Here is a 25,687-nt window from a genome sequence, read left to right as displayed (position 1 = left end):
ACACCTTATAATGTTTAATATCACCATCACTATTTTCATCTCTATCAGCATTGTCAGTAGCCTCATCAGTAGCATCAGTATCATTAAGTGGTAATGGAAGAGCTGGGTCTTTAGCTTTTCCTAAAATGTGGGAAGAGACTCTGTGGATTGGATGGATTTTGTAACTCATTCCACCACTGGGGAAACATGGGAAACGAGTCAAGCTTGTGACTAATGACCCTGTTGTGAAGCTGAGATCAGGCGTCTTTCATTGGCAGAGCCTAGTGGGCGGAAGGGAGAGTAGACCTGGATGAGAGAGTTAAGGCAGGAGCTGTTTATGTTGCTGTTTTTGAAGCAAGCAACAGGGATCTGAATTTCATGCGAGCGTCAACTGGGAGCTAGTAGAGGGAGATAACAGTGGAGTGTTGTGTGCTGTTTTGGAAGACCAGGCTTGCTGCTGCATTATGGATCATCTGCGGAGGTTTAGATGTGAATGCAGGGAGGCCTGCCAGTAGGAAAAGTCAGAGCATGATATTACCAGATCTGAAGGCAGTGAAGATGAATGGCCCTAATAAACCACACTAAACTGAACATTGGAAACACACAGGAAGATGTGTATCTTAAATTATAGCATTACATTTTTGGATATTTGTCATATTTGTGCACCCTTATTGGTTTTCACATGTAGAACACTCCCAAAGATGTTTCCAAATTTTGAGGCTGCCTGTGTGGAAGTAAATGGTGTTTTTTTTTGTTTGTTTGTTTGTTTGTTTTTTTGTTTTTGTTTTTTTTACCTTGACTCAGCTTGGACTTGTCAGCCATTAGGTAAAATAAAAAGAAAATCAGTAGGAGAAAATGTGTTATGTCAGCAGGAAAAAAATCGAAAAATTGCATGTAATGAAGCTGCTTCATAGTCTTTCCTGCTCACATACAGTCCATTCAGAAAGTATTCAGACACCCTTCATGTTTTTCAGTCTTGTTGTGGCAGCCTTTTCTCATTTATCCAACTTTTTGTTGCTAAGGGTCTGAATACTTATGTCAATGTGATATTTCATTTTTTTATTTTTCATAAATTTGCAAAGAAAAATCTACAATTCTGTTTTCACTTTGTCATTATGTAGTCCTGAGTGTAGATTAATGATTAAATGGAAAGACTGCAGCATAACAAAACTGAAAAAAGTGAAGGGGGGTGGAATACTTTTTCAACATACTGTAGGCTATATTCTTTTCATCTTCTTTGTTGAGACTTTGAATGTCAAACTATATAAAAAAGAAACTCTTAGTATAGCATCAAACTGTCCATTCAGCCAGCACCACACATCTTGTCTTCTGTGACCCATTTCTCCTCCCATGAGATTGACGAAACTTCACAGTATGAAAGGCACATTTGATCAAGACACTCAGAAGATTTCAGAGGCGGGCTGTCCTCAAGTTTTAAGACATTTTCAGGATTGCATGTGTGAAAAACTTGTCGTGGCCAAATACAGTTTTTTGGCATGCACCAAGTCTGCAGTTCGAGTGTACTTATCCATGGTTTTAGCATTATTGATAAAATGATGCTCAAAGACATGTCCTAAAAATGCACATTGTGTTCCAAGTAGTTGGTGAGATTTCCAAACTTTCTGCAACTTTTGGGAGCTGACGCTGTTACTGTTTTGGAAACAGAGTTACCTTGAGGGAACAAAAGAAGAATAAAGGCTTTAAAAAGCTTTGTCCATAAAGATGGATTTTTAGACACAGCTGAAAACAGACAAAAGGTTCAGCAAATCTGCTAGATTGGGGAAGATGATTCCTCAGGGTTTGGACATCAAAGGCCCATTCACCTGTAGTTTTACAGTTGGTGTGGGAGAATGATAAAAGGCCAAGATTTTAGGATCAGAGTGGTCAAAAAGAGGAATGCAAGAAGGGGGGTGCTGTGGGACCAAAGGCTACACACACACATAGATTGTGCAAAATAAGGAGCTTGACTGAGGCATGTGCTAAAGAAATCAACATTTCAGCTGAAAAGGAAAGTGAGTTTACACATGCTAATCAGTTATCTTTAAGAACTGACATCAAAGCTTGGCAAATTTTAAGCAAGGAAATACATTTTTTTATCAAATTTCTTCAAAAATGTTACATCTTAGAAACATTAGAGAGTAAAGTTTCTGTGTTTTCTGTGCTATTCAATCAAAAATAAGTCAAAGAGTATATATTTATGGAAAGCTTGTGAGTTCAGAGAAGGGTTGCTGTAGAGAGCTTTCATCCGTTTTCAGAGCAGAGGCAGTGCCTTTATCTTTAAAGTCAATGCAGGGGATTGAGAAGGAAAGACGATGATGGAGTATTTTGCTATATATCCTCTCCTCTTTGTCCATGAGTCATCCCAGTCAAACGCTCTAACTCTAACATATAAGTCACTACAAAAAAGTGCCTGAGTCAAAAGCCCAAAAGAAAATGCCCTAAAATCTCCAGCGCCTCAGGACCAAATTTTTCAGAATGGAAAGTATTTTTCATTGAAAAGGGTCTCTCAAGACAAAACACGGAATCAAACCAGGTTTGATTTGAAGTAATGGAAATGCAGGAAGAAGCCAAACAGAGAACTTTCTCGACACAGATGGTGCCCAGGTGTATGAAACTTTTTCATCATTTATTTCTTGTTATTCATTATGCATCAAGCTTGGGTTGCTGTCAGATGCTGTGCATATATTAGAAAACTAGCCCAAAATGTCCTTACAGCAGTAGTGTGGTACCTCAGAGTCAGTTGAGCAAGAACTTGGCAAGAGATGTGAAACCAAGGAAGTTGGGGAAAAAAACCCAAAAATGGCTCAGCATCAGTCGAACAGAGGCAGTGGTTTTGGGAGACAGCTCAGTGGGGAAGAAGAAAGTGATAAAGATGAATGCCATTGGGGTGGTTTTTGAAGGGAGGGTTTACTGCCAACTTAGCTTAATGTGACGAGATTTAAAGTGATGACTTGCAAATTAATTTGTTTCTATGTTTGGTGCTTAGTATGAACTACTGAGGTGTTTCATTGTGACTCCTGTGTCATTTGTCAAGCAAAAGTTTTGCTAATATTAATCAGACAACATAAACCTGCAAAACATTTACGACTTCAAGGCTCTTGCATGTCAAGTGTGTACTACTAAACTTTTCTGTATATCAGTGCTTCCCATGTGGGGAAGTTAGCATAAAATCTGAAATACGAGTCATCCGGGTGGTATATAGCTGCAGTCTGTTTTTAGAATCTCCTAAGGGTAAAAAGTTTGAAGTCCCTGTGGAATCCAGACGTTGTCTTAATACACTAGATATGTTGGAAGAGACCGCTGAAAACATGTGAAACACTGAGATCTATGTGACTGAATTGTTTATTTAGGTGTTAGAAAGTTGTTCACCTTTTCCTGGCTTGGTTTTATTTGAGCAGGACAAATATGAGCCCATGGCAACATCAGTCTTGATGGAGAATTACTCCGACCTAATGATTCAATGATATAAAAAGAAAAAATAACAACAAGAAGCAGTACAGTCCATTTATAGCTGTTACATGCCATGATTTTGTTCATTGTGAGGTCAATTTCCAAAATTACTCAGCTACAGTAGCCTACAGGTCATTAAAAGTATCACAACAGAGTACCAGAAAACAGTCAATTTTATCCAGGTCGCTGGGCTCTGTTTAGGAGAATTTTTTTTTTAAATCTGAGAGGATCGTATTTCTCCTCAGTGGGTGTGGCTTTAGCTCATTCAACCAACAAGCTCACACCATCCTAGAGCAGATTTAACTGCCTCCTTTTTCATGATTTTGAAGCTTGATTTTATGAACTAAGAGATGTTTTTCGTTACAGATATTTGGCCTGGTGGTTCTTAACACAGTGGCCTATCATATAACAATCCAAAAATAGAGATTTTTAAAATCAATTTACAGGGATTTCTAATGGTCCTCCTGCATGCTTACTTACATTTTGTTCAGCAAAGTTTCTGTGCATTTGTGATGCTTATTTGGTACATCTGTTTTTACCCTATGGAGATTGCCAAACTTGCTAAAGTAGGGCAGTCGAGCTCTCTGTCTGAGACAGACAGTCACTTTTGGTCTCTTGCAGTGTCTAACACCAAAAGCTGCACCCATCTGCAGTAATGGCTTCACGTGTCACAGCATTTCAAAGTTTTATAAAAGCCTCCCCGGTATATAAGCCACAGCCAGCTTTTTAGATAGAATATAGATATTAAAAGTGATGCTCATACACTGGAATTCATGGTACTTGAGTGGCCTTAATTTATAGGTAACTAAAGGACATTATCTGAGCTGTGGGCTGCACACTGCAGACAACACATTCCAAGGACCAAGCCAGTAACCCTTAACCTTGCAAAGCAGATGGATACGCCAGTTTCCTTGTTTTTCACTAGCGAATCCATCTTGCAAAGCTCCCATCTGAACCGTTTGGGCCCGGTTAGAAAGTGACAGGACCAATCAACGACAAGTACCTTCAGGTGCAGCAGAGTCATGACATTAACAAGCAGCAGCAAGAGCTGGTGCAGTTATGGAGGAAGAGATTAGCGTGGATGCTGCTAAAGCACCAGTTTTATCAGAACTTGACGACATTTATTTGTTAAAAGAAGAACAAAGAACAGCAGAGTTGTTTTCTTTTCAAAAACAACAAAAGTCGAGTACTTACATGTCTATAGTCGCCATGTTTCACGTTATTCCTCAGTAGTTGCGCACACACAGCTCGATAGCAGCTACGTCACGTGTTTTGTTGCTCTGATTGGCCCGTAGAGATGTGACAGACAGAGCGTTCACCCAATCACAGTCCAAGTTTTTTCAAAGTCTCTGCCTTTTCTCAAACGTTTCCTATTGAAACTTTCCCAGATGGATGTGTGAAACAAATCCATCTGGCATGTCAGGTTAAGTAACCCAAGCAGATAAACCAAGAGGAAACACTGATCAATATTAGTGAACCACAACGCTGCTCCCTTTATCCCTCTTGCATATTTTAACCATCAGCAGCTCTGCATGGCACATTTTAGAAGCTGATACTGAAAAATTTTAGAAATTGTTAAAAAACAATGATAGTGAGGTATCAATCTTTTTTTGACAAACAAAACATCACCCTAAGAGTCCTTGATCTTTGATGCTGTGTTGAACTGTGTCCAACATATGGAAGAGGGAGACAATTTGAAGTTTAAGATGAACCTCTCCTTACTGATGGACTGATCAAACGATGGGATACCAGACATATTACCTTAAATGCAAAAATAATATTATTTTGCTGCCATGCCATCTTATCCAAAGAACTGATTTCAATTCATTGAGGAAAATCAGTAAGCATCCACAGACACATGTGCTAACAATAATAACTTTCTGCAACAAGCCAGTAGTCCCCAGTTTCTCATCCCTTCTGTTATAGGCTCAGATAAAGCCATATCATCAAGAGTGAGAGGAAGTAAAGCAAAGATTGCTGTAATGGTCATTAATCCAAGAGTGTAGCTGTCTTTCATGAGAGCTTTCTGTGACTCGGGTGATTAAAAACTGATGTTTTTAATATTCTTGACCAACTTTTAATTGGTTCAAATATACATTTTTAAAAAGTGGTAAATTAATTGAAAAATTCTAGATAAGTTTTGATTTAAATTTGATCAGCTAAATAACTTAATCTGAAGGTAAAACTGTCTTTGAACAGGCCAATTACTGATAATTCTTTATTGTAAAAATAAACTGTGTGTGCACCAAAGTGCGGTTAGAGAGGTACTGTATTTGATGGATATTTGCAACAGAGCTCTCGGTAATATTTGTGTGAGTGAGAAGTTGTTCTTTGTTCTTGAAAGCCTCTGGCATAACTGTGAAACCTCCAACAAACAAAGACAAACAGAGATGTCTGTTTAGTGTTCATGGCTGTCTCTCCTTGTTTTTCATAGCATTGAGAAGCTAACTGTTGTTTGAAATGCTTTATTTTTGCTTTGTGTTTGATGACGTTTGGTCAGGTTTCATCCTAAGAGACAATTTCCTCCCTCCATTACCAAACATGATGAAAATCCATAGCAATGCAGAGTGCTATCTGCTGTATGAAATTAAGTTTAACTTATTTCAGGGTGAACTTACTGAACCAGCTGCGTTGTCAGAGCTTGTAAGAGAGGACATTTTCAGTAAAGTTGGGATAATCAGAAAGAGATTTTAAGAGGGCATCACCTTTCAGTCAGGTAGGTACAACAAACATCACAGAGATTCCCATGGGAATGAATGGACTTCAGGTTGACTTAGCTCCGTGACCATATGTTTGTGGAAAGGAGGCATAAGTGCCATTACAAACAAAGCAGTAATGCAGAGAAATAAGATGTTATTTACTGGCTGTATGGTGACCACCCCCCCAAACCCACTCACTCACCCATATACATATATATATATATATATATATATATATATATATATATATATATATATATATATATGGGTAATGTGAGAGAAATGTTAAGGCTCTGCTTTAAAGTGCATGAGGTTTGTCCCAACTCCTTTCTCATAATGCGATCGTCCATATCAATAATGATATGCAGCTAATAGTTAGCTACTTGTGTACATTATTTGAGGTAATTTCTTCATGTCCTTCTATCCCCGATAGTAGAAGGCAGAGGAATAATTATATCATCCTGTTCAAGGTGTAACCATGACATTCACACTTTTTAATCTCTGAATCACTCTAATAATCAGGATTAGCAAATGCCAGTTTGACAGAAAGCACCAGAAGTCACACCCAGAATTCATATAAAGATTCATGGGGGCTAGAATAAGGTGGATAATGAGTGGAAATGCTGGCTTAAGATTGTGCAGGGAAATTATAGGTAACCAAAACCATTTTACATGAAAACCTTTGTATGAAAAAGCTGTTTATATATTGCCGATAAAGCCAAACATCAGAGTTTACTCCATAGTGGAAGTTTTAACAGATAACTTCTTCTTGTTTTCTGAAGTTTTAAGTCCAGACATGCAGCAATAAAGCTCGGCCTAGTAGGTGGAAACACTTACTGTATGTGGGATGCTTTAAAGTTCGAGATGTGATGTGAAAAGCAATTTAAGGCACTTGCAGGCCTCTTTGTCTTAAGCCCAGAGTGGCTTTTAAGTGTATCAGTGACTAAATTTGTTAAGGCACTACCTCTCTGTCCCCCTCACACAGACATATACACAATAAATAAATGCATCATGGTGTTACTTCAAATTAAGATATGCTAATGTGAACACAATGTACCATCTGTTTGTCCCCTCATCACACTAAGAGGGCCCCAGAGCAGCCCTTCATCCTTCTCATTCTATTTTTCATCCTTCCCCTTCTCTCCCAGTTGGTAGTGAAGAGAAGCTAAGATCAAGCCAAAGGGCTCTCTGCCTCCCTTCGTGCTCGTTTCCTCTCCCATTTTTCCCTACCATCCTTGAAGACTTTCAAAAGCCCCAAGGCAACTTCCTTCGCTTTATTGTTCCTTTTCCTCTATCCTGTCTCTTGACCCTGACTCCAGCTCGGGAAAATAGAGAAGTTTTGACTTTTCTGCCACGAACACTCTATTTCTTTTACAGTTTCACTGGTCCTTTATCTTTTATTAAATGACAACTGGCTTCTCTGTCTTTTATTTCAGACTATCTATCATGATCTAATGACTTTGGTTAAATTCGCCCTCCATAAAGTAAAATATATATTTGAGAATCAAACCTTAATTTATATTCTACTAACGAGTAACAGTCTATCTAAAAATCTTATCAGTGCCCCTGATAAAAAATGTGTGTATCCTGGTTCTAAGCTGCACTACTTTGTAATTTTTTAATCAGCCCAGTAGTTGTATTTCCCCCAAATCCATGCAGTGCATTTTAAAATAATGCAATTAATATAATCATAATTATTAGAATAGGTGCATCCAGTCACCTTGCCTTTCTACATTTACAGTCCCTTCCACATTTCTAATTTCTACCTTCTTGATTCCACTCTTTCTCATGAATTCATTTTTCTTTCTTCCTTGTTACATCCATTAATTAGCTTATCTCAGAATGGAAAGTGTGTGTGCGTGGGTGTGTGTGTGTGTGTGTGTGCTACTCAGCCAGTGGCATGGAGCCTGGCAACACAGTAGAACATAGAAATGCAGAGTTTTTGGCAGCCACCTACAGTATATATACCCTGCCTGTCACTGCTCACTCTGGCACCCAATTAAATCCCCCTACACACACCATATACACAAACAAAAATACACACAGACCCTGCCAATGCCACTCCTCTGCCATGAGGTACAGATTTCCAAAAGGTCTGCTGTCAAGGCAGACATTAAATCCCCCAAAACTATGGATTCAGTTTTGATCCAACCAAATCAGAAGATCAGTTATTTATAAACCATTAAATGTTGCATTCATAATGTAGAACGGCATTAAAAGGTTCAGAAAAAATACTCAATGAGCTCAGGAGTTAGTCCCCTAGAAACATATCAGTTTAAAAAAGGCTTAAGATTTTTTCTCTACACTGTGGAGCATTAGTTCAGAAAAAAAAACAGTTAATGCATGTAGTTTTACAACACACTTACAGCTTGGGTTAAATACATGAGTATGAATAACACAATCGACTATTTTTAAAAGTATAACCTCAACCTATGGCTCCCATTGACTCAAAACACTGAGTGTGTAACTGTTTCAAAAGTGCACCTGTCTTCAAAAACACTCCTGTCCAGTCCTAGCACTAGGTGGTAGGTTTCATTCATGTTCCATTAAGTAGCCACACAACTTGTCTACATAGCACTGGTTACAACATCAAAAATCACACACCTCCTGCTGCTTACAAAGTCTCAGGCTGGCCAGGACATCAGTGACCACTCTCATCAGATGGCCACCTACTCTGTAAGCCTGAGGATAAACTTCTCTTGACTTGACTGTGATTTTCTAACAAGTATTTTATTCATCTTTGTGTGGGCATCCAAGACCCTTTAATAATAAAACATACTAATGTCTCAAAAATAAGGGGCAATTTCTTTTGATGATTTTGTTTTTAGAAAACAGTTTAAAAGTTAAAACAATGTTTGTCACACACTATTTCAAGTAATTTCATATTTTTTATCAGTCATGTATTATTTACTTTTAATTTGTTTTGAGGATTCAGTGTGTGTTTATCAAGTAAGCTACACAGCAAAAACTGGAGTGTTTAATTCTCAGTGCTGATTTTAGCTCTCAAGGTGTAATTTTGGCTCCATTCAGGGTTAGATGCTCTCAGTGTTGGAACTCTTTCACAGTGTTGATCCATTTAGTGTAAATCTAACTCAGTAGAGAGTCATTGATCGAAGCTCGGTTCACAAATCAACTCTGAAAGGTTGCAGTTTTCCCATCATGGCCTTGGGCAGAGAGGTTAGCTGTGTTTTAGATGTTTCCTGTTGTACTGTAACCAATGATGGGATTCCTTTGCTCATCTTTCTGGTGAATTATTTCTGTTTTTGATGTTCAACACTTCTGCACCATAAGTGTTGTGATCTGGTAAGTCAGTGACTTCCTGCCTGTGGTAGGGGGTCTTGACCACAGGGGCATATTCTGTCTCTGCATCTGTCTCTTTATGACACCTCCTTTGCCACAGTAGTTCAGTGTTAGGTGGCAATCTTTCTTCAGTATGAGAAGAGCTTTGCACTGTGTAAGTAATTAAAAATATAAATACCTTAAATTTATCAATTTAGAATTATATGGGATAAAAAGTGGCAAATTTATCACTATGGGAGCAGAATTGGTGATTTTGCTGTATAGTGTTGGCATCACTCTGGTTTAGTCCTACATATTAACACTTTAAAAAAAAAGTTAAAGTAATACTAAAAAGATTGGAAACATATCCACACTCTTCTCATGTTAGATTTAACACTTTCATTGTTGATTTCAAACTAGTTATTTTACTATGTACAAGGTGGAGCTAAAACACATTAGATGATGAAACTGTTGGAAAGGATTGTCAGTAAAACAGTCTATTGTGCAACAGCAGGAGAAATAGAAAACACTGCAGCAGCCTCCAATACTAGGCTGGTCCTATATTCCAAGATGATTCTGACACAAATTTTGAATCATACAACTGTTTTTTTTTATAAAGTTTGGCCAAATTTCAGCCTGATTGCTCATCGTTTGTTGTACAGTCTGCAGGGGAAAACAACAGCCAATCACAGCTTGATCAGCTGCTTATGGCCAGTCAGATATTTCTAGCATGTTTGTAATTTTGATTATCTGACTTCATGCTCTTGCACGATGAGAGCAGAGCCACAAGCCAATTCCCCAGCTTCAGTGCTTCCTGATAGCAGCAGTGTAAACTGTTGGTCAGCATCTGCAGGCACCTATCATGACAGATGTGAACAAACAGAAAATATCTGTGGACCTCCAGCTGACATGACATTTGTATGATTTAGCTTGTCAGTTGTGTTTGCAGGTGATGCTGTCCATGTGTTTACATGCATGTCTGTGAGCTAGCCACTTTTGTTCGTGTCTGAATCATAGCCGTGCATATGAGACAACTGAAAAACAGACAGCCGTCACTTCAATACCTGTTAGAGTTTTAGAAGGAAACTTTACTGACATTAGCCAGTCGTCTGTCCTGATTTCACTTTCACAGTGTGAGCACTCAGGTCATTCCCAACAATCAGATTATACAGAGCGAGCACTTAATTCATGAGCACTGGCTCGTGAGGCGTAAATGATTCAGTTGTACTTCGAGTGGACATTCCACTACCACTTTTCTACACTTGTACAATATGGTTGGCCTTAAATAGCAGGCTTCATCCCTATGTGTATTGAAAGAAATATATCAGATGCAAAGAAAATAGACTGCCTAGAAACTGAATGGATTATTACTTAAGTATATGTGCATACCTGCTGCTTTTCATATTGTGCTACATTCCTCACAAATTCAGAAGCTTTTCAGAGCTGTTGGTTTGGATGTGTTGGTTGACTCTGGTCCACTTCAGGGATTCAAGCTCTATTTACAAATGCACAGACTCCTGAAAACTTCCTGAGGTTTTCAGAGTGAGCTGCATGTGACTGCAAACAGCTGTATTTTTTTTTACTGATACTTTACCCTGTCAGTTTCCTGTCAGCTTCCTTGTAATTTGTCCTCACGAAGCTGGGGTGAGTGGATATGAAAATGCAGCGAGGAATATTCTTGAAAATTAATTATGAGTAAGTGGGAGGGGTTGATGATCTTTATATCCTGCAACCGGCGCCTGACCAAAGACAGTTTATTGCTTCATAATGTTTTCTCTTAGCCAGTGAGTAATCATGCTCTTTTATGCAGAACTATAGTTATGGCCTCAATATAAAAGCAAATATAAATAAAACAAATGGTGTCATACAGTGGATTCGGTCGTTCATCCTAATCCTTTATCTATCTTGCCATCCCTAGATGATGCATGTGTAAACAACAGACTGAAATTTTCAGGGGCACATATGTGAATATGGCTTCGTTAAATACTATATTGCTATTTTTCTTGCCGTAGTTATCTGACATGGTTCAGTTTCCAGGAGTTAGCCCCTTCACATTTACCCCAGAATAAATATCTGTTTTACTCTTGTGTCATAAATTACAGTTGCTCTGCTAATGGATTCATCCAAAATCATAATGATTATGGGAAGTTTACATCTTGGATATTAACATATTTGATTAATCACATACCTCTAAAAACAGCCATTAAAAATGTTGTACTCAAGAATGCAAATAATCATCTCTGCATGAATCGAGTGTGCGCTTTGGTGTTAGAAAGTATTCATCACAGATGAACCATGATGGCCGGGGGGAAGAATTTGTTTTTGATGTTGTTTTGGCATACATTGCACTGCTACCTGAGGGGAAAGGCTGGAACATGCTGTGTCCAGGGAGTGATGGATCCTGCTTCTTCTCTGACTTTGGAGAGAAATCCTGACTGGAGGGCAGGTTGGCACCAGTGATTCGTTGTTGCATTCCTGACCATTCATCGTATTCTGCTCCTGTCTGGCCAGTCCAAACCAGACAGTGATAAATATAGTTCTGTTCTTGGGTCTTTTCTCTGAGCTCATTAGGGTTGGCACATTAGCAGGTTCTGTAAAAGGTTTAAGTTTAGGTTTAAGTTCCTTTATTTTTGTCTTTTTTTCTTATGTGAATTTACCCAAAAAACTGTCTTTAATCAGATATAATTCAACAGATAGCAGTCATTAATGCCCGTTACTTTTATGACAACTCATGCAAAAGCTTACTGGCTGGCACTAGTTTGTCCCTGATGGCTGCATATGCCAGAGGGGACAGTTGAATAAACATTTAGGTGTTAGAAGCAAACAGTGCCATGAAAAACTAAATAGAAAAGCAGGTGGTTTGCCATCCTCCATGCATGGCTTATCTATGGCAGAGTGCAGAAAACACACTAGATTATTAACTGCAAAGCTGGACGAGTTGGTCCTGAGGCAGGCTAACTTATTGAGATAGCACAGAAAGTATGAGCTGATAGTCTGGGTGTTTGATGAGTTTCAACCCGCTTCACCCAAAGCCTCCTGTCACTCTAGAAGTTTTGATTATGTGGGTCCTGCATGGGAGCTGGCTGTGTTTAGAGTGACTAATGTCTCTGATGGTAGTCTTGAGCAGCGAGCTTGGGAATACAAGATCCACACGTTGGTCTTAGGGGAACTGAGGTGTTGCAAGATGTAGTGCAGACTCATGTTGAATGCATCATCCACTGACCTGTTTCCCCTAGACCTGTGATGTGACCCTGGTGAGTCAACACCAGCCGTTTGGAAGATTTTATGAGTAAATATTTCAGGGCAATGGGCCCGTAGCAATATTAAACTGCTATGGAGGGCCTTTTTAGGGGATTAGATCACTTCAGAGGATTTTTAAGCATGAAGGCTCAAGTCAACTTTTGAAGATATCTGTGTATACCGGGGCCAGCAGGTCAGTCTCTCTATACACTGATCTCCTTCTTCAGTATGGTTATGGCCTGAATGTTCTTGATTGTGTCCCGACTAATGGGGTCTTTTTTTTTTTTTTTTAACAAATGAATATAGGAACAACCTAGTTCTTTCTTAGCTGTGTTCCTATGTATTTCATCATTACATCATGTTTTCAGTGCTTCAGTTCAATTAAACGTGTGGTCTGTTTATTTCCCACAATGCAAATCCTGACTAGTGGCTGCTTCTTCTCCAAATAAACTTAAGTAAAACCTGTGAGTGCAGAAACAGTGGTTACATTTTGACTCGTGGACTGACAGATGTCTAAAAGAATATCTGATATTTCAAAATGAGATTTAAGCTTTGTTTGTTTGTTTGTTTTGGCAGCTGTTAAGGAAAGAATACATCACTCAGACTAGCTTTCTGAAGTATGTGGAACAACAGGCCTCATTCATAGATACCATCTGAAGATTTTTCTTAAATCTGTTCTTAAGAAAGTTTCTAAAATCAACTAACATCAGACTCTTGACGCGTTTTGAACTGATGAATTATTTACACCTGTGTTCTTAATCTGATGGATGCCCTGTGCTCGTACATTGGAGGCGTATGCATTTTTCCTGTTAAACATGTAAAATATGTTTTGATGGAAACTTAAAAACTGACACTGTAAAACGAGAGCACATCATTTTAACACATTTAAATCCTAATGAGTGAAGGTAGGTTATTAGCTTTCAATACATGTTTAATGTAAAATTTCTACTGCGGTGTGAAGTTTTTATTCATAGTTTTCTTTTTTTGGCAGTTAAAAAAACAATAAGCGATTTGTAATAAAGAATATAAAGAGCCTCATTCATCAGTATCTTCTGCTGAATTGTTTAAAGTAAAGTCATACTTTATGTTTGCACCTGTTCTTAAATTGATGATACCAAGCTGGAACAACATGCAGTTTTTCCTGCTTGGCATAAAGAAAGTTCTCTTTTATGTCCAAATAAGGGCATGGGACTGCAGGGCAGCATGCAAACACAGAAGGCACACTGAAGCAGAAATAGCAAGACATCAGTAACATTTAAATTAAAGTAAACCACTAAAAATATCACAATATTTGCAACAGTTCTAAATTGGGTGAAGTGCTACTGCAAATGACACCAAAATAGGAAGATTTGATAATATAGTAGCTATGATATATATATATAAATTTAATCATATCACTCATCATCAGATGGTGCTTTCATCACAAATGACTTACACAGTGCTCTGACAAGAAGGAATGAGTACAGAAACCTGGTACTATCACGTCTGATACATGCCACACCAAATTACAAAACAGATATTTATTTTTTATTTCGGTACCCTGCCACCACAATGCAACCCCAGCACTCCAAATACAAGGAAATAAATATGTTACCTAATTTGAGGGATTTATGAGCATTCGATTTCAGCAGAGTATGAATGTCTTTTTAGTGTTTTGCTGTCTAGAATAAAGTCTCCCCCTGCTCTGTCACACTGACTGGCACATTGACTTTGTTTGTCTCTGGCGCAATGCCTACATGTGAAAAATCAATACAGATAAAGGGGGATTTAAATCGATACAGCACTCTGTTTAAATGGTAGGGGTGCTGTCTGGGTTTAACTCTGCTTTTTCAACATCATAAACTCTCTTCAACTGACCTGAGAGCAGCAGGTAAACACAACAGTCATGGCAGGAGCGACTGAAGACTTTGAGGTAGTGGACCTGTTTTCAGTCACAGGTCCAAACACTCATAGATGCCGATAGGGTTCAACAACATTGGACTGCTGGACCTCTGATGATTACGGCTAATCTAATAGCCAGTGAGCGTGAAATAGCACATTATGTTTAACAAACTTGTACTCTCTTGAAACATAGTTGAGAAAACAATGCTGAAGTTCTGAAGTTTGCTATTACAGAATGTGGGCTTGAAAGGGAAAATCACAGAATTAATGTTTAATGTTTTAATGTTAATTTAGTGCTTTGCTCACACACTTCAATTGCCCAAGCCAGTCTGCGTGAATCCCGCATCAGTTGTTTTTTGGGACAAGTGAAGCAAGTTGCAGCTCTCCCACTAGAGCTGCCCCAGAACAAGCTAGTCCTCGATGTAGCAACACTCCAGTGGCAGAAAGAAAACCCATTTTCTTCCTCCTCTAGCAAAAGCTTTTATCTCCATAGCAGCTACTTCTGTCCCACGTGAAAGGGTTTTAACAGCAGAGGACTGTAGATATGCTGATACTCATTGAGAAAAATATGTAAATTACAAGCCGGGAACATAAGCTGCATTGTTGCTATATAATGGAAAACTAAAAGAAAATTAACTTTTTAACTTTTATTATTAACTTTTATTTTACTTTATTTTTATTTGCTTTTCTCAGTTCAACTTTTTTAAATGTTACACTTTTAGAATTGATTTTAAGATTTTACTGATCAATTTTAAAGGTTGTATGGGTCTAGCACCAGGTTACATTTGTGAAAAACTGACCCCTTATGAGCCAACGTGCAGTCTTAGATCCTTGGGCAGGGGCTTCCTGGTCGTTCCAAAGTTGAGGCTGAAATCTACAGGAGACAAGGCTTTCACTGTCAGGGCTCCTTGACTTTGGAATGACCTGCCCAAGGAGATAAGGCTGGCAGATTCAGGGACATCTTTTAAATCACTCCTTAAAACTCACTTTTACAGACTTGCTTTTATGTGATGTCCCTTCTAACTATTTATCTATTCTATTACTTTTCTTTTATTTATTGCCAATCTTACTCTTTTTTATAATTTTATACCCTTCTTTATTATCTCATGTTCATTTACTTTATTATCTCATGTTTACTTGGCTAAATTTTACTTACCTGTCCTCATTTCTATTACATTTCTGTTTTGAATCTTATCTTTGCTTTATCCCCACTGATGTGATGTCATCATCTTCATGTATTTGTTTGGTTGTTTGTTTGAATTTATGTATTTAACTCTCTCCTTCTCCCACATCCTATGATATCTTTCAGAATATTATCATAGGAAGCATATTATTTTTCACTGACTCCATTATGTCATATCATCTACTGTAACTGCCATTCAAGATCTCCATGTGTCATTCCCATTTTTATTTTTCCTCTGTGTCCACATTATATTCCTATTCTGCTCTGATTGTTAATGTTTTTTTCCCCTGAGTTTTTGCTCTTGCTGTGTGTAAAGCACTTTGTAAACAACTGCTTTTAAAAGTGCTATATAAATAAAGTTATTATTATTATTATTAGTAGTAGTAGTAGTAGTAGTAGTAGTATAAAAAATGTGCAGGTTTTTTTTTTATTTTTTGAGTCAGCAAGCAATTTTAAAGATAAAAAATACTACTTTGTTCATAAAAAAAATAAGCGAAGAATATTGAAAGTAAAACAAAACAAAATCCATCTACACTGTCATGTAACATGGACCCAAAATCGGGCTTTGCATCAAAATCATGAGTGTAGTGTTTCCTTACGTCCATAAAAATTAATGAGTCCAGCACTGTTTCAGCACCATCACCATTAAAAAAGCATTGTTTTAGCACCCGTATCAACAAAAAAACAAAAACACCCAACCCTTGATAAGAAAAGAATGCATTTCAGGTGAATTCAAAAATAGTTCAATAAGGCTTAGAAGGTTTGATTAAAACATTCTTATTCTAAAACCTGACACTTTAAAACAGCGGAACACCATTCAAACACATACAGATACCTGTGTGTGGGTTTATTGTTTTAAATACTATAAGTGTCAAATGTTAAAACTTCTACAATGTACTAAAAACATATTCATAATTTAACATTATGCTGTTTAGCTTAAATACTTTATGTTTAAATTAGAGCTGAACAATTTGTGAAAATAATGTAATTTCAATTTTTTCCCAATTTTTGCAATTGTGATTTTATATGTGATTATGTATTTTTAGGTTCCTTGTTTTACGTACTGTTCAACAAACACAAGCAATAAATTATTCTATATCATAACCAGCAAAGCAAATAAATAAACTTCTATTTTTGCTCATGATTAAAAAATGATATTAAATTTGATGTTCATTTTTATGTCATTCTATTTTGATTGAGAAAAACATACATAAAAAGAAAACCAGGGTTTTTGCAAACTATTTCAAACAGGCCCTTTAAAATTTTCATGATTTGTAGAGCATAAAAGGTTTGAACTGGTAATTTTACACATCTTAGGTTTAAGAATTGTTGCTCTGTCAGTGATTAAATAATTTCAGCATGCCATGTTGCGTTTCAATCTACTTTGCAATTAATTGCCCAGTCCTAGTTTAAATGCATACCTTATGCCTAAAAATCTTGCACAGTTTGTCCTAACCAGTGCATCACCTGCACATTGTTTGAAGTCCACACATCAGAATATATTTGTCTGTTTTATTGTATTCCAGCCTTGAAAAGGTTTACAAGGCTTACATTATTTGTGCCCGTCTAAGTGCAGACACCAAGGAAGAAAAAAGAACATACTGTGCATCTAAATGCAAATGGTACAATTTATTTGAGATTTAAATGATTACCCATATTTCCTTTTGTATTTTGCTTAGTTTAACTCTGAATCTGTGACTTTATCTAAATGAACTGAGACCAGCTGACATTATTGGAGCACTGTTGGAATGAAAAGACATTCAGAGTAAGACCATGGGGAATATTGTCAGTGATTTGTTGTCAATCCCAATCACTCAACAATAAATGCACCTCTTAAATTCAGCTGCAGACTTACACCACAAGAGCACTTGTCTCTAATAATAAGAAGTTGTGCCATTTACTGCACAAAGAAAAAAGCAGCTTGATCCTATGCAAACAAGTGCCAAAGTGGATACTGAAACCTAGTATTAAACAGGCCCCATGGCTAAAAGATTAGAGGCTGTTGTATTCATAAGCCCCGACATTACTGGTTCTTTTATCAGTACTTTTCAACATTTCGGTGTAATTTATTATCACACTGCAGCCTCTCCTCTGCTCAGTGTGTGTGCTTAGATCCACAAACACACACTACACAGGCTACGCACAGGCATACAAACCTAAAGTAGTCTGGGCTGGCAGAGTGGAGAGGCTGTGGTAGAAAAAATGAAGTAGTTTAACTTCAAGACTCCAAGAGAAGTTTGGGGGTAGATGTTAACATATGTGGCACTTGCTGATAGGCTTGTAGGATGTTTCTTTATACAACATCTATGTGCTAGTAAAAGAGCTGTACACTTCCAGCATGAGGTTGTGGTGGTCTAAATGGTTGCAAAAGTCTTCACGACCCAGTTCATCATCTCAGCATGAAAAATTAATGCATGCATCATATGTGCAGATTAAACAGACACCTAATATAAAATAAACAGTAACAAATGCATGAGCCGCCGGCTGTCTGTGTCTGTTTTTGAACTGTATCTGAACCTAAAGCCTGAAGCTCGTTTTAGAACTACATTTAGTACACTGCAATGTAATGATGATAGTGTTTGATGCTTGCTATCATGTTAATATGGTAGGCATGTGGAAATATAGCCATTTATCTTTTAATTCATTCACTTTTATTCAGTTTCAACTTTTAACCCCAACTTCATTTGCAAAACATCACAAAGTAATGAAGATATTATTCTTATCTGAAGACACGGTATTTTAAAAAACAAAATCCGTTTGGGAAACTGATTTATGTGGAATTTGTTATGAATAAAGAACAAAAATAAAGTCACCCTCCCGGGCATGTTTTCTCATTATATTTCTTCTACACAATCAAACATAAGTGACCCCTGCAAGAAAATGCACATTTCTTTCTTCCAAGCAAAAAAATAGTTCTGGATACTAGTTCCACTCCACAACTTTACAAGTTTAAAATGCTTCACTTCAAACAGCAGATATACGGACTATGTGTTCCTGTCACAGTGGATAAGGACAAAAGTGATAGAAAGAAAAAAGGGTTCTGACCATAAAAGAGCATCAGCAAGAGTGACAGGACTATGGCCCATGAAACAAAATAGCAACGTTCCGCTAAACAACAGGCATGTGGTTAATAATTCAGTAAGCATAAAAGTCTGTTTGAGGGAAGGTTTTCTAATATTCATGTGACATGATAGCCAAGACAGGAACTCTGGCTCTCACTAGGCACAGTGTTATTCACACTGTGAGCCACTACACTGTTATGTAATTCATAGCTTTGGTTTTTAGGCCAAGCTAGGACATATCTAGACCAAGTCTGAGTTTCAGTAGCATAATAAATTATTCAAGAAGATTTGTTCATCTAATATCCAAAGAAAATCTATTAAATAATTGTGAGTTTTTCAAAACAAGTAACACCAAGAGCCAGAGGAATAACCCCACAGTCAGACATGCAGCAGTGAGATTCACATATATATAATAATTAATTCAATCATGAACATGATCTAAAGTCACTAACTATCCATGCATTGATGCAGTACCATGAAGGGTTTGGTAGTTAAGTAAGCCTTTCTTAACACTTTGTATAAATGTTGCAGTGATTCTTACAGAGAATTGAGCAATGAAGAACTAAAGTAAAAGTACTAATAACCAAAGCTCACATTGGATGTTAATGTGGGGGACTAAGTGGTTGGCTTTAAAACACTTTTGTTTTGAGCATATCTCCTCTTTGATACTGACCTTACATGGCACTCAACCCAGCTTCATGTGATGGTGCCTGGATAACAACACTGATACTTGATAAACAACTAATTTTTGTGTCATTTCACAAAGGGGTAATCCCTGACTCTGATTTTATCAATTACTTTCTTGAAGGGCAATGAACAATATCAATTACATTTTCAATTAATCTGTGGCATTGTCTTCTAATTCCAGTCTTTAAGTCCATTTTAAATTTCTAATCTAAATCCCTATTTTCATCACACATGATCCAGCCCTCTTACAGGGACTCTATCACACACTCACAAGGAAGATATGGAAGAGGAGATGTGGAGAGATAGAGCAGGACGAGCGACCTGTTTCTTTATAATCTCTGAAAATCAACTTGTTGCTTGTTACTGTGTTCCGTAAAAGCCATCATCATTTTCTCACACTCTTCAAAGTTGTATTTAGTCTACATGATCAACCCCAGGATTGTAACTTATTTTTTAAATGAAAGCTGGCTGTGTTGTCAAGCTGTTTGTGTCTAAAACAAACAGCAGCTGTAGCCGGAAGACATTCATTTAAAATCCACCTTGCATTCAGCATCATGCTGGTGTATCTGTGACAGCATCTATGTCTCCTGTAGCCTGCACAAGTTTACATGCAGGACATGCACAGACTCTGCATGTGCAGTGCTCAGTTCTCTGACTACTGATGATGATATCAGACAGATTTTAGTGTATAAAAAAGAGAAAACCTGCAGTTTTGGTTTGACTAAAACTGGCAGTAAGACGTGCTTAAGGTCATGCGACTACCACCCAGCATCCTGTTATGTGACTTTATGTACACATTGCAATTGCGATTCAAAAAAGATGCATCATTTTTAACCCTTTAATCTCACTGTGTTCTCAAATCTTATATTTGCTTCATTCCACTTCATAGTATACTACCCATTTAATGTTTTCTCATAGCACCTGAGGTACCTAGCAGGGGGTATCTCTTTTGGAGTTCCGAAAGCAAATATTGATTTTGTTAATTCCTATGAGTTACTTTCAGGTTACTATTTTACATTGCTATAGGCTTGAGCACAGGACACTGATACGTTCTCATTTAACTTTGCAAGTATGCAGCTTCACTCTCTTGCAAGCTAAATTGACACAGCAGATGCCCTTCTATGAGGATTACAGTCCCCAAAGATTACACCTGAAGAATTAATCCCTTCAGACTTCTGTGAGGTGTTAGTGAATCACCAGTATGATATTACATTTCGGGACAGCTCAGTTTTTTATAACATGGAAGAACAGAGCTGAGTGGTGGCAATGCATCTGGTATTGTTGACAGTGTTGTCATGTCGCTACATGTGGTGTGGTTATAAATTCTTAAGACTTGGATAATAAAGGTGACCTCAGTGCTGAACCCCACATGTACAGAGGTCATGTTACACTCTCACTGTGTTATTCTAAGAAATAATACACATAATTCATAGAGAAATATATTATGGAAAAAGGTCCTTACAGTCAGTGGTGTCCTTCAGCAAAGGGTGGAGGAGGGTTCTTGGTGATCCATAGTGTAGATTCAACCTAGGAGATACATTAAAACATCCCAAATCACTGACTGAATAAATGAATGGCTGTGTGACTGGAGCTGCTGTAGATGCCTTGCTCACAAAAACTGTTTTTATTTTTCAGGAACTAGTGTCATTTAACCAAAATAGCTCCCTGAACATCCCCCCTTAATCCTGACTGCTACAGAAGAGCAAATCCAAAACAGCTTACACAAAGTAGTAGTTTTGCAAGCATGCAAAAAAGTAACATTAGTACAGCTGTGCTACATTGCAATGCAAGGGCTTAACATGGATACATGCCCCAAACAAGCTGTCAGTCCCTGGGTGATACTCGAGCACCTACTCCTTCACCACAGCAATACATGTCCTTCAACCAGAAGACCTCATTAATACAAGGATGGTGTAATTAAGAATGCTAATCACCTTCTGTCCCCATCAGCAGGCTGAGCCTCTGGCCTGTTGATAAAAAGCTCCAGGACAGTGAAGCCTTGCCCCAAGGCCTGCTGGGAGCCGTCTGGCCTGGGCAACAGGGACACCAGCTCCAGAACCACAACTGTGCTGGGCAACTGCAGAGATGTATGGAAGTACAAGACCTGTAGAAGAATAAAACACATAAAAGAGACACCATTGATCCAGCATGCCTCAATCATTAACATGTGGTATGAATTTTATCTTCAGCCAACATCTATGAACTAAACATGGACTAATACTAGTTTTAAAGAAGAATAAAGTCCACTGAACTTGAACAGAGCAAATCCATGAGTCAAGCAACTTTTAAATTTGGCAAAGTACAAATCACATCTTTAAAAAATATAATAATAACATCAAACATTGGAATATATTTGTGAAGAAAATGTTCAATCAAGTATGAGTTCTGTTAAAAACCACACTGAAAAAAATCCCTAAATATCAAACAGAATTTTGATGGAGCCCCCTGACAACACACAATCAAGACAGAATACACAATCTGTAGTTTAAAAATTAAATCCAGAAGAGGAGTTATTTATCACACCAAATGGAACCAAAAAAGTCAAATAAATTAATAAACTGATCTGATTTAAAGTATTTCACCCATGGATCTGCACAATTCTTCAATCCTCTGCCAAAATGCCAACTATATCATCATGCTCACAGTTTTAAAAGTGATTAATATTGACCAACCAAAAGACTTAATAGATTTCTATTAAACCGATGCTCAGGGTTAGACCCTTCTCTAGTATTGACTTTTGCTGACACATGACTATTATAACACCACCTGCCACAGGGGATGGCAGAGATGGTGGTGTTGATATTAGGCTACTATACATTTAAGTCAACACTTTTGTTCTAGGTGTATTTGGGAGCCATACAGGAAGAGAAATTTAAAAAAAAATAGAATTAGCCTGCTTAACACACATGCTGTGACCAGTCAAAATACACGATCCACCTCAAGAGCACTCTCAAACAGATGGGACTAAAAGAGGCATTTCTTCACAAACAGGCAGTGATCTTGAAGCATGCAAACGCATTCTTGCCTGTAAGCTGTCCACATTATTACCGATCTGTTTATAGTTTCCTTAAAATGTTAAAATATGTTTATCAGAGTACACAAAGAAGCATTGGAGAGTACTCTGTTTTAAACATTTTATTTGGTTGGAGGTCACAAGTAAACAGGGTCACATTTTAAACTGTATCACTGCCATTTACTAGCATAAGCATTTGCCCCTACAATGTTTCTCTTGCAAATGAGTTGCCATGAGTTGCCATGAAAAATTGTTTTATTTTTTCTGTGTATAAATTGTGCACTACTCTGATTACAGTAAGGAATCTGTGGACACGAGTATTTATTAAGCACTAGCATTCAATGAGGAGCAGACCCATTTTTCTGAGGCAAGAGGGATTGAGGGAGACAGACTGTGTGATGTCACATACTTAAAGCTGTAGTATGCGATTTATTTCTAGTGTCGTTTGCCCACAAAAATAACACAACCCATCAGGGTCTTGTTATTGAAGCCATCTAACAGAATAACAAACTTCTGCAACGCCTCCTCGCGCTGCACTCTCACTTGAGGAAAACCAGCAAGGGGCAATGCTCCAGTCAATGAGGAAGCTAGTACTCGCAGCCAATCATAGCTCAGGACAGAGGGAGCGTTCCTATTGGCTGCTGTAGAAGGTGCGCTTGCACCTCAGCTCAGTGAGAAGTTGATACAATGGCAGAGTTACCAGCAGTGGTCGGTCCTATGTAGAATTTGTTCATGCTGAGACGAAGTGTTTGCTAACCTGTAATTTGGCCATTGATTTTAGTGGAAAAGCGGAGCAAAATCACTCCACGAGAGCTTTGCCACCATCAGTATTCAATTCAGCAGACATGCACATTCGCAAGGAGGTATGTGAGAAGAGGGGCGAAGCTACATGGAGAAGAACAGGAAGGGACGGGAAGTAGAGTTGATTCTACACGGTTCTCACTGAACGTTACATACTCGAGCTTTAAGGTCTATTCTGTTATTAGGCCATTTGGCCTGGATTAATGCAAAAGAAGGAAACATGATTGTGAATAACTCCAGCGCAGTTTTGTTTTTCACAACACACTTTTTGCAACTGTCCTACAGCATCAACATCCAGTCATTACCTTGACCCTAGAGTGGAAACAAATGTCCTCTAACTGTCTCTAGGTCTTGCAGCACATGGATGCTGATGTTGATCACAATTTGACACTGTGTCATGTTGTACAGAATGATTGGGGGTCACAGTGAAATTGCTATGTGATTCACTCTTTAATTCGATGAACACCAATCTCATGAAGTCAGATACAAATACAACAGGCTGCAACTGTTCCCCAGCACTCCTGCTGAGGAATGTACGTTACATTATAGTTTCCTATTGGCTAACACATAAACAAACTTTATCCAAACACATTCTTAAAGAGATAATAAGACTGATACCTGATCAGTTCCCAGTTGTGTTTTTGTACACAAAAATGTTTTGTTGTTGTTGTTGTTTTATCTTGAAATATAAGACAAATTGTGTTTTTGTATGGCCCTTGATGTACTACAAGGAAAAAACATGGTAAACAAGTAATGCCCTTACAAAATGGCTAGATAATCAGTACACACTTGGCAAGCACAGGATCCTGTGGCCATTACTTATGTGACAAATTCTCTGTTGGTTACTGTTGCTAAAGTCCAGATCAGACCAAAGATTTACAACTCGATAAGACCCTCTTAGAACGTCGCTAGAGTCAACTCCAGCCATCAGAGCCAGGCTGTTGCAGCTCAAATCAAGCAGTCTGATGATGTTTCCTGTGATTCTGTTTTGTCATGTTGCAGACAGCTGGTTGTATGTCACAAGCAGATTAATGGGAATGGGAAATAAAAATCCACTTTTGAAAGCCTGTAAATGCCAACAAATATCTGTTCAGAGTACAAAATTCATATTCATGCTGTGAACTGTGTAGATAATGACATCTGTCATATATATATATATATATATATATATATATATATATATATATATATATATATATATATATATACAGTGCTTAACAAATTTATTAGACCACCTGTCATATTTGTCTCAAAGACCATCCAGCATCATGAAGTGCTTTAATGTGGACTCTTTCATTTTCAGTGAGCTCTCCACATTTTACATTTTTGAACAGGAATGAGGGATTTCAAACTGAATTCACCCAAATTTGAGCCGGCTCACTGGGCTTCTCTGAGAAGTCAGAAATTAATCAAGCATAACATTCAACCACTAAAACTCATTTTTCTGTTCAGGAATGCAAGTAAATAACTATAATTTCTAACAGAAATTAACAGTCTAATAAATTTGTTAAGCACTGTATATAAATATATATATGTATTTTTATTATTTATTTACACATGGCAACTTCAGACCATAAATGCCCCTGCTTCTCCAGCTACTGCACACATAAGCAGGACATGCAGTGCTACTAGAGGTGGGAGAAATAATTGATTCTTAGATGCACTGTGATGTGGAGGTGGAAGATTCTGAATCGATTTCTAAACGTCTAATAATCAATAATCGTTAGTAATTTCAATATTTAACACTGTGGAATAACAGGAGTAAAAAGGTGGAACTCTGACACGCAGTGCGTACCAGCTAGATTTAGATTACCAGTTGTTCATCTGTGAAAAAGAATATTTTTGTAATTTCAGATATGTTACAAGGAAAGGATGCTGCTACCTGTGATTCAGTGCAATTGTAAATTTCCAGTTTACACACATCTTCCATTAGAGGACAGTGGAAATTTAATTTTTCTCTATCTTTCTAAATACAAATGTAATGTTTTTATGTTTGACACAGTGAGAACAAGAGAAATGTAAAAAAAAAGAAAAAAACCCAAGAGAAGCAAAATGCATCAATAATCGATTACGAACCTAATTGTAGCCCCTTTGAATCATAATCGAATCAAATCATGAGCTGCCTGAAGATTCCCACCTCTAAACGCTATTCCCACCTCTGAGCTTAAACATGAGAAATTCAAGGCTCTAGGATCTAAATTTTTCCATGGAAAATAAATTACTTTCAGCGAATATCTTAGTAGAAATTAGATTTACATGTCCTGAATCAAGACATATAACGTTACATGGCAGGATCCACAGGGCTTGATACTGACTTTCATGTTTGAGAAATGCAGGAAATGTACCTTATGGATCTGAGTGTGCATCCCTAAACATACTGTAATTAATCCCCATGACTCAGATTTTTAAAACC

General features: G+C 37.7%; 1 protein-coding gene across 1 annotated transcript in view; it reads right to left on the bottom strand.

Moving 5' to 3' along the window:
• nphp4 (nephronophthisis 4) overlaps positions 1-25,687 on the bottom strand; it is a 312,689-nt gene that overhangs the window by 252,947 nt on the left and 34,055 nt on the right. Inside the window, exons 3-4 of the mRNA XM_041799567.1 lie at positions 21,395-21,564; positions 20,923-20,987 (exon numbers count right to left, since the gene is read on the bottom strand). Of these exons, the coding sequence (XP_041655501.1) occupies positions 20,923-20,987; positions 21,395-21,564 (235 nt within the window). The remainder of the gene's footprint in view (positions 1-20,922; positions 20,988-21,394; positions 21,565-25,687) is intronic.

The sequence above is a fragment of the Cheilinus undulatus genome, linkage group 11, assembly GCF_018320785.1.
Source record: "Cheilinus undulatus linkage group 11, ASM1832078v1, whole genome shotgun sequence".
Taxonomy (NCBI): Eukaryota; Metazoa; Chordata; class Actinopteri; order Labriformes; family Labridae; genus Cheilinus; species Cheilinus undulatus.
This window is presented reverse-complemented; position numbering and strand designations above follow the sequence as displayed.